A 17,815-nucleotide genomic window follows, 5' to 3' on the forward strand; every position below is an offset into this window, starting at 1 on the left:
ATTCTCTTAGCTTTTGCTTGTCTGTAAAGCTTTTGATTTTTCCGTCAAATCTGAATGAGATCCTTGCCGGGTAGAGTAATCTTGGTTGTAGGTTCTTCCCTTTCAATACTTTAAGTATATCATGCCACTCCCTTCTGGCTTGTAGAGTTTCTGCTGAGAAATCAGCTGTTAACCTTATGGGAGTTCCCTTGTATGTTATTTGTCATTTTTCCCTTGCTGCTTTCATTAATTTTTCTTTGTCTTTAATTTTTGTCATTTTGATTACTTTGTGTCTTGGCATGTTTCTCCTTGGGTTTATCCTGTATGGGATTTGCTGCACTTCCTGGACTTGGGTGGCTATTTCCTTTCCCATGTTAAGGAAGTTTTTGACTATAATCTCTTCAAATATTTTCTCGGGTCCTTTCTCTCTCTCTTCTCCTTCTGGGACCCCTATAATGTGAATGTTGTTCCGTTTAATGTTGTCCCAGAGGTCTCTTAGGCTGTCTTTGTTTATTTTCATTCTTTTTTCTTTATTCTGTTCCACAGCAGTGAATTCCACCATTCTGTCTTCCAGGTCACTTATGCATTCTTCTGCCTCAGTTATTCTGCTACTGATTCCTTCTAGTGTAGTTTTCATTTCAGTTATTGTATTGTTCATCTCTGTTTGTTTGTTCTTTACTTCTGCTAGGTCTTTGTTAAACATTTCTTGCATCTTCTCGACCTTTGCCTCCTTTCTTTTTCCAAGGTCCTGGATCATCTTCACTATCATTATTCTGAATTCTTTTTCTGGAAGGTTGCCTATCTCCACTTCATTTAGTTGTTTTTCTGGGGTTTTATCTTGTTACTTCATCTGGCACATAGCCCTCTGCCTTTTCATCTTGTCTATCTTTCTGTGAATGTGGTTTTTGTTCCACAGCCTGCAGGATTGTAGTTCTTCTTGCTTCTGCTGTCTGCCCTCTCTGTATGCTGTTTTTCTTTTGTTTTTTTTTTTGCGGCACACGGGCCTCTCACTGCTGTGGCCTCTCCTGTTGAGGAGCACAGGCTCCGGATGTGCAGACTCAGAGGCCATGGCCCACGGGCCCTGCCGCTCCGCGGCACGTGGGATCTTCCCGGACCGGGACATGAACCCATGTCCCCTGCATCGGCAGGTGGACTGTCAACCACTGCGCCACCAGGGAAGCCCTGCATACTGATTTTTATCTCAGCTACACAGTGTATCAAAACTGCTATGTAGGGCTTCCCTGGTGGTGCAGTGGTTGAGAGTCCGCCTGCCGACGCAGGGGACGCGGGTTCGTGCCCCGGTCCGGGAAGATCCCACATGCCGTGGAGCAGCTAGCCCGTGGGCCGTGACTGCTGAGCCTGCACATCTGGAGCCTGTGCTCTGCAACGGGAGAGGCCACAGCAGTGAGAGGCTTGCGTACAGTAAAAAAAAAAAAAAAAAAAAAAAAATTGCTATGTAGCTCTTTTTGGAAAAGAAATTAGCAGAAACTTAAAAGAACAATAATTTAAAAAAATTTTTTTTAACTTTTTTAATTTTAAACATCTTTATTGGAGTATAATTACTTTATAATGGTATGTTAGTTTCTGCTTTATAACAAAGTGAATCAGCTATACATATACATATATCCCCATAAGGAACAGTAATTTTTTATACACACACATTTGCATGCATGCATACCTATATAGCAATAAAGTAGCAACTTCAAAAAGCCCAGAAAGAATTTCCAGGAACCACTACAGAATAAACTGTGGCTAGGAACTTTTTGTGATGATTAAAGCTAGTACTAGTAATAACAATAAAATCTAACATTTATTGAGCACTTACTGTATGCCAGGTAAGTCCTCCAAATGCGTAGGTGTTATTATAGTTTAGGGAACTTAAATGACATGACTGAGGGAGGTGGCAGACCAGGCAGAATCCAGGACTGCATTCTGAGCTGTCACCACTGTACGTAACTAATTCTATATGTACTTCTTTGACTCATGCTTTCATTCTCCCTTTCCTGTGAGCTCCATGAAAGGAGGGGACATAACTGCTTTGTCCTCAGTATCCCCACCAGCAAGCCCAGTGCCTGGGACATAGAAGGAGCTTGATAAATATGTGTTGAATGAATTCATGAAATGATTAATAATTAATGAATTGAAGTCCAACTTAACCAGTGTGCTCTGCTACCTCTATTTATATAAACTTCTGTGTTATATTTCAGAAATTTTTCTTTCTTTAAGCAGGTTTAAGGTAAAGATCTGATCTAAAATAGTTAGGTCTTACTCGTGAATTATTTCCTGCAGACAAGTTTTGGCCTTACCCCTCTCCCCATGCCACTGCAGTTGGGGTCAGTCTTGCCATCAGCATGGCTGTCCTTGAAGTAAGTTTAAGCGTCAGTTTTAGAAGATAACGCTGGAGGACGGGTGCCAGTTTTCCCCAAGTGCATGATCATCTCTTCTCCTTAGTCACCTACTGAGAAGGGCTGGTGCCTTCGTCCAAAGCCTCTTACCTTCTGCACCAGGAAGGCTGTTTTCTGGCCCCCTCCATTTTTTTTTTTACTTATTTTTCTTATGGTTGCCTATTACAGTATTCCAGTCCCTTCTGGCTTAAATATTCTCTTCGGATGATTCTGTCTCTTTTGGACAAATAATCAGCCTTTCCGATTTCAGTTCCCTAGCCCTGTTTCTCCTGAAGTAAATGTTTGGGTATGTGAAGAGAGGGTCTCTGAGGCTTCATGTTGGTGGGAGAGGAGGACCTGGGATCCACACAGGGCCCTCTGGGTTCTTTCTGGTTTCTGCTGTGGAGAAGCAACCACTGAGGTGTAACTGGTCTCCTCCGGCTTTTGGGGGGGTCACTGAAGAGCACCTGTCCCTGAAGTCCGTGTCCCAGCCGTTTGCTCCGTGTAGTGAAGTCACTGCACATGTGAACGCTCTCACCTGATCCCAGGTCTCTGCTGGTTGCCGAGCCTCTCGGAAGTGCTGCACTCTCTCAGCCCTGGGTCAGACAGGAGGAGGCGGGAGCGTCGCCTTAGGCTCGGGTCTCTAATCTTGCTGGCCATCCATGCTGGAAGCTACCGAGTTACTGCCCCTCACTGTGTTCAGACAGGCTCTACCTGGACTTCAGGACTCCTCTGGAAGGCCATGCCTGGGAAGTGAGCCTCTAGTCCAGCTGCCTCCAGGTCTTACCTTGACGTGCTTCCCCACCCCTACCCCTATCAAGGCCTGCCCTCGGAACGGAGGCGTCAAGGGCCCCAGCACCTAACCCCGCAGCTTCCCTGTCTTCCTCTTCTTTCCTTCCACCGAGGCAAGGGTCCGTGTCGCACTTCTGCTACCTCCCTCCAGAAGAGATTTTCTCAGTCCTATCTTCTTCCTTCAGAAAACAGTCACTTCACCTCCTCACCTGGGACAGTTGCCAGGTACTGGGGCAGGAAGAGTGAGGCAAAGGCAAGGGGAAGTTTTACTTATTTTAATTTCCAAAGATATTGTCTGTATCGCGTTATAAATTGTGATGAGCACTCTGAAGGAAACGAAGACAGAGAACGAACAATACGGAGGCCTGCCAAAGTGAGATCGTCCAGGGAACGCTTCCTGAGGAGGTGACATTTATAGAGACCCACAGGATGAAGGGGAACCAGCCACATAGAGAGTAGGGGGAGGGGTGGGGGGACGTTCCAGACAGAAGGAACAGGAAATACAAGAGAAACAGGAGCCTTCTGGGGATGACTCTTGGATGGTGAGAGAAGTCAGGGAGGTGGGATTGAGACCCAGGACCACCGTGGAGGCAGCATGAGGTGGGCAGAAGGAGCATTAATCCCCTTCTTTTGAGAAGTGCCAACGCCCAAATCCAGAGCCTCTTCTCTTGGCCCTAAATTATGTGCAGGGCTGGGTAGGTGTTTGCTGCCCACTGAAGGGCAGTGAGGAGATGAACACATCAAAGCAGAACATCGGCATCAGGGTCAGTCATTGAGCCCCTGTTGGCCCAAAGCCAGCGCTGGAGGCTGTGGGGAATCCAACAATGCAGGTGACTCAGCGCTCCCTCCCTCCTCCCGTGAGCTCACATTCTCTCATTAAACAGAAACACAGCTAAACGTATAAACCCTGCTAGAAACTGTCTTGCACATCTCTGGCTGTGTTCCTTCTAAACCCAAAGAGAAAAAATGACTCACACTTGTAAAAATTCCATCCAGACAATACAGCAAGTGAAAAAGAAGAGGATCAAAAAAAAAAAAAATCTAACTACCCAGTGATAATCACTGCAGTGTCCTCGACATCTGTCCGTAAACACACACACACACACACACACACACACACACACACACACGCGCGCGCGTGCGCTAAATGGGGTAATGTGGACATGCACTTCTGTGCCCTGCTCTGCTCACCTAGTGTTGCCTGATATGCACGTGTACTTGACCCTCCCTGTGCATTTTTTGGTTCCACTGAAAACAGAGAACTGGAAGGTGTTTTTTCTAGAACAGCAACCCTGGAAAGCCACAAAAAAAAAATGACGGGGAGGAAGAGCTTTACCCCTTTATAGTGAAGAAAAATACAGATCCACAATCCCAAGAGCCCTGGGTTTCACATCCATTTCAGCAGCTTGTGACGATGATACCAGCACCCAGGCAGGGCTGATCCTCCCTCGCCCATTCCATACATTCCCCCCAAAGCTGCCCCGGTCTTCTCTTAAAAGCTACCTTTGGTGTGTTTGGTGAGAAGAAAAGGTAGACAAGCAAGAAGGTCAGATTCAAGACCCTGTTCTAGATGGGTTGGCATCCCACACAGGTGACCACAGTATGAGGTAAGCTGGGGCTGGTGAAAAAGCAAGGCCACAGGACTAACTCAGGTTTCAGTGGGTGGGTCATGTGGAATTTGAAAATGCATATTCCTATCATAGTGTTTATATGTAGAAATTTTTTTAAATCTACTTAATGCAAACTACAAAAAAGAAGAAAAAGAAAAAGCTCAACCTAATTTCCTTGGCTAGTAGAGAATCCAAAAGAAGGGCTCTACCTAGTGCAACTTCTGACACATAACTGGGAAGACATACTCATTCCCAGCCTGGAGTAGGGGTGAGAATACCCAGTTCTCCAGGGCCCTGGGTGTGAAAGTTTAGTTTGCCAAAAGAGATCATGGGCTTGAAAAGTTTGGGGAACTCCACTCCGTGCCATTGGTCAGGGCTCGGACACATGAGTTTGCAGATGTGTCCCGAAAACACGAACAAACTTGCCTGATTCCTACAAGGAATGTCCTTTCCCTTCTCTAGCTGTTTGTGCTGCCGATGTTATTATTAGTCATAGTTAGAAAGGGAATTTTATACGTGGACTGTATCATAATCTCTTTTGCTAAATAAGTATGTAGTATAAATGCTTTGTGAATTATAAATCTGTATCGTCTCTTTCTTGGAGATTGTAAAAGAGACTAGCCCTCATCTCTCCTGGGTGCTCAGACGTGGGACTGAGCCATCAGGCAATCCTTCCTTCATTACCTTTCGTTCAGCCAGTATTGATTGAGTACTTCCTATGAGTTGGTCACAAGGGGTACTCATGCAGAGAGGAAGAAACAGACTTTAAATAAGTAAACACAGACAAATATAAAAGTACACATTATGAAAACTTCTCTGAAAGAATCGGGTGATTTCTAGTTTAAAAACTCTTTGACCTGGAGGAATCACATTTGGGTCCCGTTGAATGTGTGGAGACAGTTTTCTTCTTCTGATCTTTGAGGCTGATCCAATTCTTGGCTCAGAGACCAAACCCCCTTCTCCTCCGGTTCAGACGGCTCATCTGCTCATCACAGCACCTGAGACAGCGCGGACCCAGCAGTCCAGATGCTGAAGAGTAATGCTTAAAGCGTAAATGCCGGGACTTCCCTGGTGGCGCAGTGGTTAAGAGTCCGCCTGCCAATGCAGGGGACACGGGTTCGATCCCTGGTCCAGGAAGATCCCACATGCCAAGGAGTAACTAAGCCCGTGTGCCACAACTACTGAGCCTGCATGCCACAACTACTGAAGCCCGCACACCTAGAACCTGTGCTCCATAACAAGAGAAGCCACCGCAATGAGAAGTCTGCACACAGCAACGAAGAGTAGCCCCCGCTCACCGCAACTAGAGAAAAGCCCATGCACAGCAACGAAGACCCAATGGGAAAAAAAAAAAGAAAAGAAAAGCGTAAATGCCAGGTAGGGGGGAATGGTGGAAGATGCTGTCGAACCTCAGTAAGAGTTTTTCTAACATAAAATGTATTTATATATATGAAGAAAAATGAGAAAGGCTGGATATGGGTTTCTTTTAAATGACCAGGTAAGACTCTCTCAGAGCTGGAAATTGCCAGACTTCTCACTGGTTTGCTGTTTTGACTTTCCAGGGTACCCAGAAAATATGCCTTCCCTACAGCCCCACAAAAACGCTCTCTGTGAAGTCCATCTTAAGGTGAGTACGAATGAGCAGAAACCCAACACCTGGCACCCCACAAATGGGTTTTTTCCTGTGATCATTCTGACGTCAGCTTGCTATTTCCTTGGACCTTGGCGTTATACTCAACATTTTGCTAAGCTCTTGACATGCATTACCTCACTGAATCTTCACAGCAGCCCTATAGGACAGATAGTGTTATTGTCCCCATTTTATGGATGAGGAAATAGAGGCCCGGAAGGACAAAGCCAAGATCACACTGCTTGTGTATAGTAGGACTGAGGCGCAAGTCCAGGTCCGGCTGGTTCCGAGCTTTGCTCTCAAGCATTTGTGTTCTGCATGCGTCACCTGCTTCTTTTTTCCGGCACGCATGCAAATATTTTGGTTTCGTAAAGAAAATCAAGAAATTTTTTCCTTTCATTTTTCTGGTTTGAAATAGAACTCAGATGTCAGCAAATGCTTCTCTGAGAAGAACGTGCTTATTCTTCACCAACAGAAAGTTAAATGAATGGAAGGAACCGGTCGCTGCTCGGTGCTCAGCTGCCTCTCGTGCTCCCATCTTTCCACCTCCCTCTCATCTCTCCCCCATGTCGGGTGACAGCCTCCCCTCGGGAATGCCACCACGCAGGTCGGTCGGCCTGTTGCTCTGTCACCAGCTAAGATGCTACATCATAGTAACAGTAGCTTCTGTTTGTTAGGTGCTGTGCTAAATGCTTGACAAGCATTCTCTTGGGGAATCTTTAAATCAGCTCCATAAAGTGGATATATTACTACCACCACTCCGCATAGGAGGAATCGGAGCCTCAGAGAGTTGAGATTTGACAAAGATCTCACAGCTGGTAAACCACAGAGCTGGGAATTAAACCTGGGTTCGTGTGATGCCAGGGCTTGGGCTGTCAATCACTAATGCCATCCTGTGTGAGTCTGAGACCTTATCCTGGTGGCCTGGTGATTTAGTCTTTATTTATCTGCAACTAGGTGGTGGCAGGAGGTGGTGTTTTTGATGTTCCCACCCACGACTCGTACTTGCCAGAATGTCTGTTAGAGTGACAAACTTGACTGTCAGTTAGGGATTACAATTGGCTGATGAAATTCAGGGTCCAAAGATTAAGAAGTAAAACATTTCATATCTCACGTTCAAGCTTGACTTCATCTTCAGATTGCAGACCTTCTCCCCAGGCCCCATGATCTTTCTCCTGGCCAGTCTGAAGCCCAAACTAAGAGGGCATCAGTGCAGAGGTTAACCATTTTCTTGAGCGCAGAAGTATCTTGCTGCTTCTAAATCTTAACTTGCTTTGAGAGCAATAGTTTGAATTATATGGGCTTAAATTTCTGTGAATCCTTTTTTCTTCTTCTTCTTCTAAAATGAAGTTTCTCCAGCTCCTTTCTTCTGTATATTTAAAGACCAGGGATTTCACTGAGTTGTAATTTCATTTAATTGTCTGAGTAGGCCTTCACTTTTCAGTCCTCCACTTATAGCCAGAGCAAGCTGCAGCAAGAGAGTATTTTTAAAGATGCGAAGATTAAAACGTCTACAGTTGCTGCCAATAGAAGAAAAAAAAAAAAACACATATATATATATATATATTTTTTTTTTTTTTTTTTTGGTGGTATGCGGGCCTCTCACTGTTGTGGCCTCTCTTGTTGCGGAACACAGGCTCTGGACGCGTAGGCTCAGCGGCCATGGCTCACAGGCCCAGCTGCTCCGTGGCATGTGGGATCTTCCAGGACTGGGGCACGAACCCGTGTCCCCTGCATCGGCAGGTGGATTCTCAACCACTGCGCCACCAGGGAAGCCCAGAAGAAAATATTTTATCTCTGTTTGTTACAATCATGAACTTGGAAACTGAAAAGGAAATTAAAATATAAAGACTATGGAGTCAGATAAGCCTGAGTTCACATCATGGCTCCACTACTTCACAGCGTTGTTATCCTGGACTATTTCTTTAACTTCTGAGCCTCAATTTACTCATCCTTAAAATGGGGATAAAATAGTACTTGCCTCATAGAGATTAAATGAGATAATCCATGTAAAGCATTTAGCAGGATGCCTGGCATATAGTAAATACTCTGTAAATATTAGCTATTATTTTTACCTTTCATTTACAAATATGAGGATTCTTGCTGAAAGGGGCCTTAGCCAACGTCTAGTCCAATTTCCTTGTTTTACCTCTAGAGGAACTTAGCTCAAGGAAATTCACGTTGCTTGTCCAAAGCAAAACATAAAAGAACAATCCTGCTAAGGACAGCCTTTTGCCCCAAATGGGAGAGGAATTGCCAAAGGAAGAAAGACACGTCAGGTCATCTTAGTTACATTTCATCATTAATCGCTATGTAAATGTCAGTGAATCACTTTTTTAGTAAATAAAAGTAAGAATCATGGAGATTAGTCAAGGTTGCCTGAAACAGATGCTCTCAATTCCCCCCTCCCTCTCTTACTCTGTGAGTGTGCTCAGGGTACAGTCACTGCGGTTGGTTACTCGCATATGTTCCTTCATTGATCACTCCTTGTTGGTTTGTACCTCCTGTGGCCCTTCAGGGAATCCAGCTATGATTTTCTAGGAGATAATACTCAGCTTTCCTGAAGACCTGAGACTGGCTCCACATTATTTAAGTTTCCACCACACTGCGGCTCACTCTGTCCATTCTATTTCAGTGCCATGAATCTGGACAAATTCGAGAAAGGCCCCAGGGAAATTTTTCATCCTGAGATACAAAAGGTAACAGAGAATTTTGTGCTTCATAATTGTATAAATTTGACCACAGTGTTAGAACTGACAAATCATCAGTGATTCTTAGCCTAGGATCCCAACCAGAATCACCAGTGGTTCTCATCATGGAGAACCTCCCACCCGACATTCTGATGCAGTCAGTCTAAGATAGAGGCTGGGAGTCTGTCATTTTCAGAAATTCAGAGGATAGAAGATGTCCCGAAAGCCATCCTAGGACTTACTGTTAAGGGAAAGCAGTCGGCCTTGGGAGAAAAAAAATTTAGAGTCATAAACTAGGTAACAGTCCATCAGAAAAATGTCAGCCAAACTTTTGTCTTGCAGTTGCAACCAATTTCGCTTTGAAATCATCCCCTTGAAACGTATAAACCCAGCCATCACTAATGGTGTGACAGTTGTGTGTTAGAGCTGAGCTTCGAGGAGTTGGCATGCCAGGTGGGGTGACGCAGGAAGAGGCTGGAGAGGCAGGTTGGACTCTATCCAGGAGACAGCGGGGAGCCAGTAGAATCTTTAAGCAAAGCAGCGTCATGCTTAAATCTGCTTTTCAGGGAAATAATTCAGGCAGTATGAGAAGGACGGATGGAAGCGTGAGCGATCTTTGTGTACATACCTTCACGATACAGTCAGCTTTTATAATAAGTTCCTGGCTCTCAACTTAGCTTACCAGAAATGTATAGAATTGTGAATTCCCATGTCTTTTGTTCTAATTTAATTTTTAAAATAGTATTTGTACCCTGACTCAACCCCAGAAGGAACTGAGGCAAAAATGGATGTGTTAGGTTAAACTTTAAGCAACTTTAAGCCATAATGTGCTTAATAGTAGTTCCTTATAGCCACCTTAAAGACAAATTAGAATTATAAATTCAGTACCAGTGTGCCCTTATTACTTAATTTGTACCAGTTATCCTACTCAATCCCTTCCTCCTTGGAGCCTGGACCCCCAGACACTGGCGCCAAAACCCACGAGGCTTTTGGATGCTTCCTTCTGCGTCTTGCTGCTGAGCAGATCCCTCTGCCCAGAGAGGTCACCCCTGCCTGGCCATCCTTATCTGCTTTCTCTCTCCCACAAAATGAGACAGGACAAGAGAACGAGACACAGCAACCTTCTGCCTATTTATATCATAACTCTATGCCTGTCTTTCACCAAACAAAAGACACTTTCACACTCTCCCTTCCATTCATGAGCTTTCCCTCCATCCTCTGTGGGTGTGTGTGTGTCTGTGTGTGTGTCTGTAACTTACCAGCAGGAGTTCCCCTGCTGTCATCAGGTGTCTGTAGATTTCCCTTAGGAAGGCTCGAGCAACAGGCTTCCGGTGTAGGGAAAAGAGTTCTTACAAAACACTGGATCCAAAAGGTAGACAGAAAATAAACCACCTGCACTCTAAAGAAGGCATCTTTCCACCAAAAGTGGGAAGGTGGCTGATGCTGTTTTAAAATATTATTTGTCTGTTTCTGCTGCCCTTCTGTGTAACATTTTTCTCGGGCGAAATCTTCCCAGAAGCGGCATGTGATAAGCTAGCTGGAAGTGGTTACAGAAACCTAGGTATCTGTGTGTTTCTTCCCACTGCTATGCATCATCTTTGTTTCCCGACAGTTGTGGTATAATATGCCTTTCCTAAATGACCAGGTATTGTATAAAAATCTGTAGAGCTAAACTGGAATATTTTAAGCACTTTGAAGGGCAGAAAAGTGGTGTCAATGTCAGTAGACTGAAGCTTGGCTTTCACAGAAAGTCAACAGAAAATGACCACCATTCAGCATGGACATAACTTTTCGAACTTCATTTGACAGGACTTGCTGGTTCTTGAAGAACAAGAGGTAAGTAGTCTCGCGAGATGCCTGGTCGTGCCGCTCCGCCTCCATATTTGTAAATGAGCTTCCCCTTCACCAGGAACACAGCCCTTTATCCCAGGCACACCTCTCTGTGGATTTGCACAGCGAGAATCTCTTATCACTGAAAGACTCCACTGACATGTTTTCTCGGGTGTATTTCAGAATTTTCTATGCAGCTAGCCGTAAAGATAGAAAAACAATCAAGTTGCTTAAATCTGCTTGGAAATATTCGAATGTTAACCTCATGATCAGGGTAAGGAATTAGGTTTTTGTTTTCATTCAGTTAAAGCTAGTGTACTTTATTAGCACACTCGACTTACAGAATGCCATATTATTTGCATGTTTCCATTACCTGTTGTCCCACTTTAAAAAAAAATATGTTGGGTTTTCCAAGTCCATAACTAACATAGAGAAATATCCGAAATATCATCAATAGACAGTTGAGTAAATCAGTGGAGTGTGTGTACACTGTGCCTCTCGGTAAATGGCAGTATCATTCGTCCAGTTGCTCAGGCCAAACTTGGGAACATCCTTGACACCTCTCCTTCTGTCACACGCCCCATCTAATCCATCAGCACATTCCATGGACACGTCTCAATGCCTCCACCACCACCGCTCGAAACCCTCGACACCAGCCCCACCGTCTCCTGCCTGGACTCTGCAGCTCTCCAGCTCTTCTCCCTGCTTCCTCTCTTGCCCTCTCTTCTAGTTTTCACAGAGTATCCAAACATGCCAGGCCAGGTCCTCCCTACGAGGGCCTGCGTGATATGGCTGGTGCCACCTCTCCATCCTCTGCTCTGCACTAACCACACTGACTTCCTTCTTCTTCCACCTCCTCAGGAAGCCTGCTCTTCCCACCACAGGGATGCTCCTCCCACCGCAGGGATGCTCCTCCCAGGTGTCTCATGGGCCACACCCTCACTTGATTAGCATCTCTGCTCAGCAAGGCCTTCCCTGGTCACCCGTTTAAGATAGCACACCCTGCCTCTCACCCACTGCCCTTCTTACTGCTTTGCTTATCTTCTTAACACATGGATTTCATTTATTCAGTTTTTATCTGTTGCCCCCATTAGAATGTAAGCACCATGAGAGCAGGGACTTATTCAATTTTGTTCACTGCTGTATCTTCAGAGCCTAGAACTGTGCAGATAGAGGACACAAAGTAAATATTTGTTGGTTGAATAAGTGAATTATGTATTGATTGAATGAATTATGAAATACTATGATGCCATTAAAAAGAATGAGGTAGACCTCATTACTGGCATGGAAACATTTCCACGACATAGTATTTACTGAGGAAAAAGTAATTCACAGGGCAATACTTACAGTATAATCCCAGTTGTTTTTATAAACACAGATTTCTATGTGTATTCATTCATTCACTCCTCTCCTCCATTCATTGATTCAACAAATGTTTACTGAACTCTGACTGTGGGTGAACCGTGTACTACTTGAGGCATTGGGGATTGCTAAACAAGACAAAGTCCCTTCTTCATGGAGTTTACAATTTGGTGAGCTAAGACCAACTAAGCAAGTAAATAAGCAAACATAAACACGGTAGTGTTGACAGCCCCAATAGCTGTGGGGAAAGTAAACAAGGTAGGTGATGTGGGGTCAGGGGTAGGTTTTATACGTTAACCAAACAGGGAGGGTTTCTCTGAGGTAACGACATCTCAGCTGATTCCTGAACATGGTGATGTAAGTGCAAGGAAGGAAGCTGAGAGGTTTCACCGCCGACTGTTGGCAGGAGTTGCTTTGGGCAGGTTCATGGAAGTGTAAGGTGGGATGAGGCAGAGAGTGGGCAGAAGAAGACATCTACATTTTAATCTACATATTCACCATGTATGAATCATGCTTTTTGCTAAAGAATCCATGAACTCCACGTGTAGTTTGTAAAAGGCAAAAAATAAAAGTCATACACATTTCTGACAAACATTTGAAGAATACAGAAATGCACAAAAGGCATAAAGAAAATATCACCTACAATCACAGAGGAAACTAGTATTGGTATAGTATCACATTTTGATATATGTTTGTTATATTTTATATAAAATTAGGATTATACTATATATAGTTTTTATGTCTCAAAATGACTGTACTCGCTAATTCACAAATATTTATTGAGCGCCCAAGAGTGCATGCACCTGCCCGTTGTGACAAACAGTACAGAAATTTATCAATGGAAAACATGAAAGCTCCCCCACTTCGCCACTTCCACCCTCCCTTGAAGAACCACTGTTTGCTGTTTGGTGTATATCCTCTCACACTTTTCTTTGGATCTCCCAAATTTTGAAAAAGGGGTAGCTGATCTCTTTATTTCTCAATTTTATTTCCTTACTAAGGGGATATTTGCTAGAAGCAACAAGAGCACTCATGACAATGTACCTGAAGAGGTGTGAGCAGTGGCCAGCATCCTTCAGAGCTTCTCTGAGAGCTGTGTGGCCAATGCACTCTTCTCTAATCCTGCCAGCTTCTTGACTTTATCTCAATTCCACCCAATTATAGTGATAATCAGCTGCAAAGATGGGCAGGGAAAAAATTAGTAAACAATACTAGTGATGTTTCTGAAAGGTTAGCTATTTGGTGAAGTGTTGTTTGGTGTCCTGAAACCCAAGTTTTATTCGTCCACTGTGTAGAGAGCGCCCCCTGCCCCCGCCAGGAGAGAACATGGCATCCCAAGTAAACACACGTGGAGAGGGTGACAGATGTGTAGGAACATGTGAATCACAGAAATATGGAGACATTGCCTAAATAAGAGTAACAAGGAACCAGGGGCGTCCAGTTTTGAATCAGGACATCATTTCTTGATTCCAAAAGAGTCTTCTGGAATCAATGGGACGTTAGTCTCCCCTGTATACTTCACTTTCTTCAGAAGAAATATAATTCCTAGCATACTATTAATTCCCAAGGATGTGACTATACGTTGGTTATAATCGTGTTGAGTTTTGTCTCAGGAAATTTAGAACTTAAAAATTTAAAGTCCCGTACAAGTAGGCGTTACAGATATGACCTCATCTCCATGGTGAGTGTCTGGGGAGGACTGAAGTTCCAAGAAAACCAGTTCCCACAGATTCCCTCCACCAGTCACCTCTCTCCAGGGGCCCAGGTGTGGTCTTGGGACTTTGAGCACTCCCTCCCATCCCCCAAGTGGCAGCCAGCCTCATGAAGCACTGATGACGTTAGGCTCCACGCTTCGTTAAAATATGACCCGTGGTGGTCAGAGTGCCCCAAATCAAATGATGCCCTTCTCAAATAGCCCCTCCTAAAAACTTTCTCCTCCAAAAATATAATGCATCTGTTCAGCGATGCCTTGATTTCTGGAGATAGGAGAAATCTCTGTTATTCATTGACATCATTTGGGAAGCCCGGAAAACAAAATTACCAAAATCAGACCCCGTAAGGAATTTCAAGTACTTATCAAGGCCTTGCCACACCAGTCTTTCTGGAGCCTCCCCCTGAAGTGGGTGAGTACCCTCAGCAAGGGTACTGATGCCAGACACAGAGCTGCCCCAACAAAGCTTTTTAAAGCTTCAGCCAGTGATGAGGCAGCAGTGGGTCCCATTTCTGCTTGTAACTGTTAGCTTCGCTCAACTCAAAACCATCCTGAGAAGACCCTGCCACTGCGTTGGAAAGAGCACTGGATCGAAAGTCAGGAGACCCGACTTCCAGCCCCAGTCCTGCCATCCACTTAGTACCAGCCTTGGGCAAGTCTCGTCTTCCCTGGGCTTCAGTTGTCCTTTTTGTAAAATGAAAGCTATGGATTCAGTGGACCAGAGGGTCCCTTCTGGTTCTAACAGGCTATTAATTCATGGCTTACGGCTCATCGCTCTGGTCACTGACCCAGTCTTTCTGCCCTTGGCTTGCTAGCTGTCAGCTCAGCTGGACCTGATCCTGGGCCTCCTGACCGTCTGCTGGTTGGTTCCTCTAGTCCTGTGGTTCTCAAAGTGGGGTCCCTGGGCCAGCAGCATAAATGTCACCTGTGGACTTATCGGAAATACAAATTCTTGGACCCTACCCCAGACCTGTGGAATTGGAGACCCTGGGAACGGGGCCAGCAATCTTTAGTTTAACAAGCCTTCCAGGTGATACTGATGCCTGGTCAAGTTTGCGAACCACTGCTTTAGTCTCTGCACTGTTATTCTAAGAGGGTCATCTGTCAGACCCCAAACTACTGTAGGTGCTTGTTAAGGGACCACTGAGAATGGAAGCGGTGTCAGAGTCTTAGAGACATGTGATTGCTGTCACATTCCCAAAGGAGAGAAAGAAGAGCTACAAAAATCATAGAACCCTGAAGTGGACAGAAATCCTTGACAAAATCCCAGGATATTTACCAAAAACGGGTTTGTGATGAAGAGGTGATCATTTGGAAGCAGCTTGTGAAAAATAAGTTGTATCTGACCACTTGTGTTTCTTTTCTCATTTATTACGCATACAATTATGCCATGAATATTTATTAACCCTCTCCAATATACCCAGCACAGTGGCGGGTCCTGGAGATTCCACGGAAAGTAAGATGTATACCTTCCCTCCTTCACAGGACTTAAGTTCTAGTGGGAGAAACGGACAAATATGCAAGCTCAATAAAAAGAATTACAGAGTGTGAATAGTACTATTAAGAAAATAAATAAGCTGCCGGGACGGAGAATAACAATGCGGGAGTGTGTTGGGAGATCAGGGAAGGCTTCTTTCTCTGGAAATTGACGTTTGAGTTGAGACCTGCATGGTGGGCAAGAGCTTCTGTAGAAGGAGCTGTGGAGGAGCCCCGGGTGGAGGGAACAGCCTGGGAGCCGCCTCCCTCTTCCTCACTCCGTAGAGGAAACCACCAGATAGAAAATTACTACTATGATGGGTATGCATCTGTCCGTCAGGTGTATCGGGGGCAGAAGAATGTTTAGAAGTACAGCCGTGGACCTTTGGATTTTCAGTCTTAATTCTCCCAGATCCAGCTGTCCTGAATTCAGGCATTCTGCCTTGATTCCCCGCTCTGACCCACTGGCAATGTTTTAATCACCTTTGTTCTTTGCCCCTTAACTGACCCCTGAGAATTCCCCCATCAAACAGCCTTGCAAGGGTTGATTCTTTTCCAACCTCAGATTTTTTAAAATTATGAGATACTTCAGGCACACAAAAATGTATAGACAACAATATAATGAAGACCTATAACCCTGTTACCCAATTTAAGAAAAAATATATATATTAAAGATACAGTTGAGCTCCCTGATCCCATTCCTCTCTCTTCCCTGTGGAAGCTTATCTTGCATTTGGTATTTATCATTCCCACAGAGTCTGATTTTAACCCAGCATTTAAAGTTGAGGATAGTAGACTGAACATTTGTACTAACTACTTCTTGATTGCCTTTTTCTCCCCACATCTGTTTTATGACTTCTTGAGATTAAATAGCTTTAGGAATTGGGGCAACTGAGCTTTTAGAATACGTTGCCTACAGTTTCCATTTCTATTTCTAAAGGAGTCCTCGAGATATCAGCCTCAGATTGTTGTGTTAAATTTTGAATTACACTGAGCTCTCCAGGTTCCAGACTGCTGCTGCTGGGCTGATCAGAGGATGGTGCCAGTCCTGTGAGTTCCTGTGGCCTATTTATTTTGAGCACTGTTTTGCTGCAGAATGGACCTGGCATCCTGCAGACGCTATTAGTAGTGAAATTTCAAATGAACTCACAGAAAAGCACAGTTTCTTCTGTAAGCTATGAAAATCAAGGAATGATTGTTGTTAATATTGGTCAGAATTGAGGTGGAGGGGAGGAAGTAATCCACCAAGTAGTCATTCAGGTCCCTGTAGTATTCCTGAATAACGACTAGCACATCTCATAACTGTGTATGCTTTGATGAGAAAATTAAATTCAGCACCTTTTGTTGTCTCATTGTAAGGGCTCTGTGAATTTCAAGTTTGGGGTTCTTTTTGCCAAAGATGGGCAGCTCACAGATGATGACATGTTCAGCAATGGTGAGTGTCTCCTTTCTTCTGACACCCGGCCCCAGCCTCATTGCAATTTAGATGATCCCAGCTGAACTTGCCTGTTGCGTTGGAGTTTTTAATGCAAAGAAACAGCCAGTCGTTTTATGAAGTTGAAGGGTGAATTTTCAGGGTAAATTTTATAGGAAAGAAGTTGCCCAGTTTCCTTCATCTGCCAAATACTTATTGGTCACCAAATTACTGGCACCAGGGATACAGTCTAACTGGAAAATTACATGGGGATTTGAAGAATTTCATTCTACATAATCTCAGGAGCAAAGAGGCGACTTTTCTCTGGGATTTTTATGCTTGAGAGAATTACAGAATGGTCCTATTTCCTGTTATTTCACACTTTTCATATTAAGGACCTGTTTCTTATCAGTGGGAGCAGTAATGATGTTTTCATTTTGCAACACTAGACCCTTGTGACCCCAGTCTGGCAGCGCTCAGTTTGGTTAGTCTAATTCTGTGGTTTTCCTTTCCTCGGATTCTGGGAACTGTGACCCTCCTGTACAGTCTCCGAGAAGAGGGAAGCACGATTTCTCATTCTGTTTGCCTGCTGCACATGTCGGCGGAGCCTGGATCATTTTCAAGTGATTTCACTGCATAGTTAGAAAACGGGGACTTGTGGACACTGTACTTTCTTCACATTTGACCTCTTCTTACAGAAATCGGAAGTGACGCTTTTCAAAAATTTTTAAATCTCCTGGGTGACACAATCACTCTCAAGGGCTGGACAGGCTACCGTGGAGGTCTGGACACCAAAAGTAAGGTTGCCTCCTGATCCATTCTGCTGTGATTTGTATAACTTTTGTTAGTCAGCCTCATCTGAATTTGAATTTGTACCCAAGGTGGGGTACGCTATGTCATAACTGTACAGCATTTCTAGTTTTTTTCCTGTACTTTT

The 17,815-nt window shown here is 44.3% G+C and overlaps 1 protein-coding gene across 1 annotated transcript in view; it reads left to right on the forward strand.

Annotated features, from left to right (window-relative positions):
* The window catches only part of GARNL3 (GTPase activating Rap/RanGAP domain like 3), a 108,367-nt gene that overhangs the window by 43,273 nt on the left and 47,279 nt on the right, over positions 1-17,815 (forward strand). The window contains exons 5-9 of the mRNA XM_065878825.1: positions 6,328-6,392; positions 9,031-9,094; positions 10,895-10,921; positions 16,824-16,899; positions 17,577-17,675. Coding sequence (XP_065734897.1) covers positions 6,328-6,392; positions 9,031-9,094; positions 10,895-10,921; positions 16,824-16,899; positions 17,577-17,675 — 331 coding nt within the window. The remainder of the gene's footprint in view (positions 1-6,327; positions 6,393-9,030; positions 9,095-10,894; positions 10,922-16,823; positions 16,900-17,576; positions 17,676-17,815) is intronic.

The sequence above is a fragment of the Phocoena phocoena genome, chromosome 6 (genome assembly GCF_963924675.1).
Source record: "Phocoena phocoena chromosome 6, mPhoPho1.1, whole genome shotgun sequence".
In the NCBI taxonomy this organism is placed as follows: Eukaryota; Metazoa; Chordata; class Mammalia; order Artiodactyla; family Phocoenidae; genus Phocoena; species Phocoena phocoena.